Source organism: Eurytemora carolleeae, unplaced genomic scaffold (genome assembly GCF_000591075.1).
Source record: "Eurytemora carolleeae unplaced genomic scaffold, Eaff_2.0 scaffold512, whole genome shotgun sequence".
NCBI lineage: Eukaryota > Metazoa > Arthropoda > Copepoda > Calanoida > Temoridae > Eurytemora > Eurytemora carolleeae.
The window spans coordinates 15,992-22,725 of NW_019396445.1; the positions used below are offsets into that span (position 1 = coordinate 15,992).

The 6,734-nt window shown below is 30.0% G+C and overlaps 1 protein-coding gene across 1 annotated transcript in view; it reads left to right on the forward strand.

Annotated features, from left to right (window-relative positions):
* Positions 1–5,517, forward strand: part of LOC111703450 (intraflagellar transport protein 140 homolog) — a 21,481-nt gene extending 15,964 nt beyond the window's left edge. Inside the window, exons 19-23 of the mRNA XM_023475387.1 lie at positions 79–166; positions 364–424; positions 2,044–2,104; positions 3,819–3,917; positions 5,159–5,517. Coding sequence (XP_023331155.1) covers positions 79–166; positions 364–424; positions 2,044–2,104; positions 3,819–3,917; positions 5,159–5,261 — 412 coding nt within the window. The 3' untranslated portion in view covers positions 5,262–5,517. The remainder of the gene's footprint in view (positions 1–78; positions 167–363; positions 425–2,043; positions 2,105–3,818; positions 3,918–5,158) is intronic.
* The last annotated feature ends 1,217 nt before the right edge of the window (positions 5,518–6,734 follow it).

Sequence of the window (6,734 nt, forward strand, 5' to 3'; positions counted from 1 at the left end):
AACCTGGGACAAGGACAAGGACAAGGACAAGGACAAGGACAAGGACAAGGACAATGACAATGACAATGTATTTTGTAGATGTTTGGCTAAGGGTGAGGGGGGTGAGGACCGTCTTGAAGAGCTGAAGAATAACATGGAACCTGTCAAAGAGTTTGTGGAAATTCAGGTAACTTTTTGGAAAAGAAGTTTCCCAGTTAAATTTTTTTTTTTATATATTGGCAAAAAAAACTTTCTTAGGGGAACAAAACAAGGTGTTTTTAAGGCAGTAATAATGATTTTTTTTCACCAGTAAATACTCAAGACCTATGATATATGAGGTTATTCACAACAAACCAACAGACAAGCCATATTTATGTATTACAGGCTATGTATGAAAACGACCCAACAGGAGCAGTCGAAAGGTGTAAGAATTTTATGACCGCAGGTAAATTCTATGACCGTGCAGGTAAATTTTTATGACAGCCTAGCAGATAAATTGTATGACCACAGAATGATTTAGAGGATTAAATGTTTTCGTTTTAATACAGGGTCACCCAAAAAGAATGATCTACCTTAAAATCTCCAGACAATCCCGAGGAATATATAGTATTCAGTACTGTCATCTCTAAAGTCTCATCCTTTGTGGTTAACCCTGTAATGAAGGTGTCACTGTTTAAGTAATTCTTCTGTATTTTTTTAAGCACTGGCCTTTAGAAATTGTCTTGTGCTATCGGACTTTTGAAACACATGTTACACGTGTTTATCGACTAAAAGTAAACGTGATTTATCAACTGTCACGTTTCGCCTTAGCCCATATCTGCATTCGTGTTTTTGTTGTAAATAAAGGAATTTCTTTAAATAACCAAAAATACGCAGTTTTTCGGTTTGTCTTTTTAGATAAATATATCCCGAGATCGTTTAATCAGAAAAATAAACCATTGTACATCACAATTAATTGTTTTAAACCTCTATTTATAAAATTATCAGAGAAAACAAATGTGTTTAACGTGTTTTCTATTAAACACGTGATTAAAGTGTTAATGGAATTGTTACCCAAAGGAATTAAATTTTTGCCCCAAACTTTTGATTTTCTAAACCCTTAAAATCTTTTAAACACATCATTGTAGACCTTTAATATTTCAAACTATGATTGATGTTAGATCAAATAATTTATGTTAGAAATATCAAAGGTTTGAACCATTAGGTTCTAAAGATATAGGAATTATAAATTTTTAGTTTATGGCAAAATCTCAGTTCCTTTCAAGTATTATACCTCAGTTTAAAGCTTTTCCCCCTTTAATCCTCTATTATATTTATTGTTTTCCTCTATTGAATAGATACTACCAATTTCCTTAACTTTGTCTGCTGCTGAAATCCGTTTTACATATAATTAAGACAACGTTAAAAAGTTTGAATTGTGAATAGGACGTGGAAATTAGTAATCGTCGGTTCGTTTATGAGGGTTTTTGCAGTTCCATAAAAATCTGCCTTTCTTCTCTTTTAGGATAAAAATATTGCAAAGTTTGTTTTTCAAAAAGCCAACGTTAACACAAAACAGTTTAGAAACATTGAAAGTTTTATTTAAAATTTTGAAAACCGAACTAAAACATTTTTGAGACAGAAACAATCTCCAGAACTGACCAGGGTCAACCCAGACCGAAATATATTTTCAATAAATATGGAATTAAAACCTAATCATCTCTTCCAAAGAAGAGTCATTAAAACTACGTAAACAGCTTCTTTAATAATGTATTTTTTTCAATTTAAGATATTCTTAGATTTTTGTTGTTATTCTATTTTTTTTATTTTTTTATTGATCAATAAATCACAACCATTAGTTTTTTTCCCAAAATAATGGTAGAACGTAATCGCCGATATATTCTTTATCAATTTATTACTATATTCTTTTTAATTTTAAATTCAACAATTTTAGAAAACATAATGCCACCCTTTATTCTTATAATATTAATATACTTCGTTGATAAAGATTTGTTCACATTTAATACAAAAAGTAAAGACTTTTCTGACAAAAAAAAACCTAAGAATTGAAAAAATAATTTCTAGGGAATTTTGAATTTGTTCGACGCGGTGATGTTTATGGATTCATGATTGAACATTTTGCCAGGTATCAGCTAATTCATTCATTCATCCTTTTTTTAGAATTGGGGGTAAATATTCCCACAACCTCTATTTTTGGAGGTTTTTAAATGTTTTCTCCTTAAAGGGAGTGTTCGTGAAAAATGAAAGGGGGTATAGGCTTAATGCGATAAAAAAGCGCTTTTGATCGCTACTAATCTTACTTCTATCTGTTGCGTCTATAAGGAGAAAATTGTTAAAGACGTCTCATACCGAATAACATGGCGTCCATACAAATTGAGAAAATTGCAACATACGACTTAGACTGTAAAAAAATCAATTTAATTTCAAACAAATCATTCAGATATTACAAACAAAAGTAACCGATTTTTTATCGCATTAAGCCTATACCCCCTTTCATTTTTCACGAACACTCCCTTTAAACACTTAATTTTTTATGTTTTTTGTTATATTTCATAAACAAATAATTACCTACTTACCTCTTACCTACTTTCATCCTTGTAGTCACCCATCCTTTCATTCATCAACTATCTCATTCATACTTTTATAACCAAATTTGGTATAGAGACATTGTCTATGATATGCATTCCGAATTGAAAAATCCTTTATTTTTAAAATTCCTGTTTCTTTGCAACCTGCAGATAGTGTAAACCATTAATATTTCAAGCTTTGGCTTTTTGATTTAGCATAGTTTAAAGTTTGACACCCGTTTGCAAAGATAAAAGGAATAGAAAATCATAATTCAATAAATTGCTTATATAACCCCCCCCTAGAAAAAGGCCATAGAGAACAGGTATAGGGTTGACATGCATCCTCATAGACCAATTGTTCAGGGCCAGCTCATTGAAAAAAAAATAGATCGATAACTTTTGTAGTTTGGGCGCTAGGAAGGGTTGAAAAAAATGTCAAAAAAAGTTTTTAAAAAATGTAAAAAATACTTTTTTTTTAAAACAAATATCAAAGTGTGACACATGTCAATACATCCATTTTTCAAGGGCTTTAACAAAATATAGTTTTTTTTGATCTGTAGCTTTAGTCGTAGAAAAATTATCGGCTATCTTAGATTTTATTTTTACACAAATCGGAAATTTTTACCGTCCTGTACCCAACACTATGCATAAAAAAGAAACATTTTACAAAAAATCCCTTAAATTGCTATTTATTAAAAGTCAATCGTACCGTTGTTAATCGGGCGTTCACCAATTTGCATAGAGGATCACTTGAAACTACGACGCTTACTGTCCCTTTAATAAAAAAGGACGACGCTTACAATCCCTTTAATAAAAAAGAACGACGTTTACAGTCCCTTTAATAAAAAGGACGACGTTTACAGTCCCTCTAATAAAGAAGGACGACGTTTACAGTCCCTTTAATAAAAAAGGACGATGTTTACAGTCCCTTTAACCCTGAGTTTATACTTAAATAAAATTGTAAAATGTATGTTCTTACTTGTTTAATGTTTATCTTTAATCCAAGTTGTTTTCATGAAAATAATATATTAAAGGGACATGTTGTTGTAATTGTAATATATAAAATACGCAAAAATTACTTTTGAAAAGAGACCACAATTAAAAGGAATCAGTTAAAAAAACGGTACCTTTATGAATCGGTAAATTCAACTCTATCATCGAAGCGTCACTTAAAACATCGTTTACTGTCTCTTTAAGGAAATATTATGAATGTCAAAACAGTGAGGTATTTTAATGATAAAAATCTTTTTTCTAATGAATTATTTTGTCTAGGATAAAGCAGTATAAACCCGCCTACACACTCATAGAAGATATGAAGATGAGGATTAACAATGTTAATATTGTTTATTATGTTAACCTTCAAACCATCAGGTAACATGCAGTGATAACAGAATAAAATGGACCGAAGGTCGTCTCCCTAAAAATATAATTTTGGGACTTCGTAGCCCATCTAATTTTTATTTAAGGCCCAAGTATTAAGAAGGCAAACTCAGACTTTGTAATACATATATCTTTGCAACCTGATGATGTAGACCTGTGATATTTTTGAAATATCACATTGGATTGCATAGATTTAGGGAATAGAAAATCAGAGTTTGTGGCAAAGATTCAATTTCTTTATTTTTTGTTCACTTTTTACTCAATACTCTTCAAAAAGAGTAGATATACTTGCAAACATGTTTTATGTAAGAATTTTAACAAACGCAAAAATTACCTTAATTTGACCTAAAAGTTAAAGATTTTGCAATTGTTATAATTGATGAAACAACTGATTAGTAATTATGTTCAGAACTCTTGGGAACTCTTGTTCTTTAAGAATCTTCAGATTTGTTTAATCTTTAATCGATTTCCTGCTTGGTAATCGTACCCAGTGTATTTATCTTTAAAAATTATTTTTAATTGTGACTTTTGTGTTTCTTGCAACAGAAGTAATAGAGAAGTTGTGAGAAGTAAACAATTGTCAATCTAGAAAAAACGACAATTTCTTCCACATTTTTAATCAAATAAAGGTTCAGAGGGAATTGAATCAGGCATACCCTGCTCTATTAAACATGAGATTACATTAAATTACATTGACAGTCCCTTTAAGAGAGTTTACAACCATTATGAAATATTCTTAAAGAAAAATTAATTATTTCAAAGAACTTTGTATATTTTTTTTGTTGCAATTGTTTCTGTTATACAGCAATGCGTCAAAAAATACACCTTCATTTGTACTTAAGCACTACTTAACTATTTATTTTCAAAGACTCTAAAGAAGAAGTTTTCTGAAAAATTTGCAATTAAAATTTCAAAAACAGTAAAGTTCATTTCATTAGAAATTAAAGAAACATATTACGTAAAAATATTGTCAAAACTCTTACAGTAAACTCAAATTTTCTAACATTTATAACGATCTTTGCAACCTTTGCAACTTTGGCTATTAGATCATAGCAGTCTAAAGCCTAAGAGTTCAGAGAGTGGATCTTTTCTAAAAAGTATCGTTAATCTTGATCCATCAATTAAAGTTATGGCTGCAGGGTATGACCACCATAAGATATCGAAGGATGGCATAAATGCATAAGATGCAAAAGTTGTGATTGAAGCTCCTAACTTTTAAAAAATGTTTTCAGGAATATTGAAGCAGCACTTGGCGTTGAGATCCTTGGAGCTGGCGCAGAGGATGAAGAAGATGATGAAGACGACATTGCAGATGAAACTGATCGATTTAATTAAAAACGATATTGTGTACACAATGTTGACATTTAATTAAGCTTAAACACAACATTTTTAATGAACCTCTTAAGTTCTTTCTTTAAACAATTTATGTTCTTTTTGGAAAGGAATGAAAACACAATAAAATTACTTTTAATAATTGATTTAAAAACTATGTTGTTGCATTTTTAATTCGTATATTTGTGAATAAGTTTTAAAATAATATATTTTAAGTGTGTAAAATGTGAAAGATTCTACTAAACATAATTATAATGTTTAATGTAAATAACTTGACGATCAAGGGAAAAATGTTGACAAAAGAAGAGTTGTAAAACCATTAAAAACATAATTGTAGGATTCAATGAAAACTTTATTCAATATTATGCAAACTTCAAGTTTAGGTGAAGGTGTATAATTTAATGATGTTAGTAAAACCTTATAAATTTAGACTGACTAACAATGCCGTAAATTATTTGAGAACTCTTAGACCTTGAAGTCTTTTTCATGTTTTGTGGGACTATTGCACTATTGCAGATCCAGTGGGTGGGTAAATATAAGATTATAAAACTGATCAAAAAATACTGAATAATTCAGAAATACTGCCCAATCAAATTTACTTCAGTGCACGGAAACTAGTAATTCATGGAAGGATCAAACATAGAATCAAACATGTTGTCCTTAGTCAGGTATATAACAATTGAGATTTAGGGTCACAATTGAACATACGTCGACAGTCCAATACGATATCAGGAAAATAGTAATTTCTACATAAGACATCTTTCTATATAATCCATTTCAGGGATACACAAATACCTTCTATTTTATTAAAATTTCTAAAAGCATGAATTACTTCTAAAATCATTTCTTCAGTAATGTTTTTTTTTTAAATTACTGTGTGTCCCAATACAAATTAAAAGCAAATATTTCAAAATAAATAAAAAATGCTATTTTGATATAAATTTAAAATCTTATTCTTTTCGGGTAACCCTGTTTGTTTTTTATATGTTTACTACGGACTGTGGGGGGAGGAAAATATATGAATGCTCATTTTTAGACAAACTAAACAAACTTGTTAAACTGATCAAATATTTTGGATTTTATAATCACACCGTTCAAAACAAGATATCCATGTTCTTCAAGGACGCTTGTTCTAGATACCGCTAGAATATCAGAATAGTACATACAACCAGGATATCAAAATATCAGAATTGTACATGAATCCAGGATATCAAAATATCAGGATATCAGAATATCAGGATATCTGAATATCAGGATATCAGGATACCAGAATATCAGAATATCAGAATATCAGGATATCTAAATACCAGGATATCTGAATACCAGGATATCTGAATACCATGATATCAGAATATAAGGATATCAGAATATTAGGATAAAAGAATATTAGGATACAAGAATATCAGGATATCAGAATAACAGGATATCAGAATAACAGGATTTCAAAATACCAGGATACCAGAATACCAGGATATC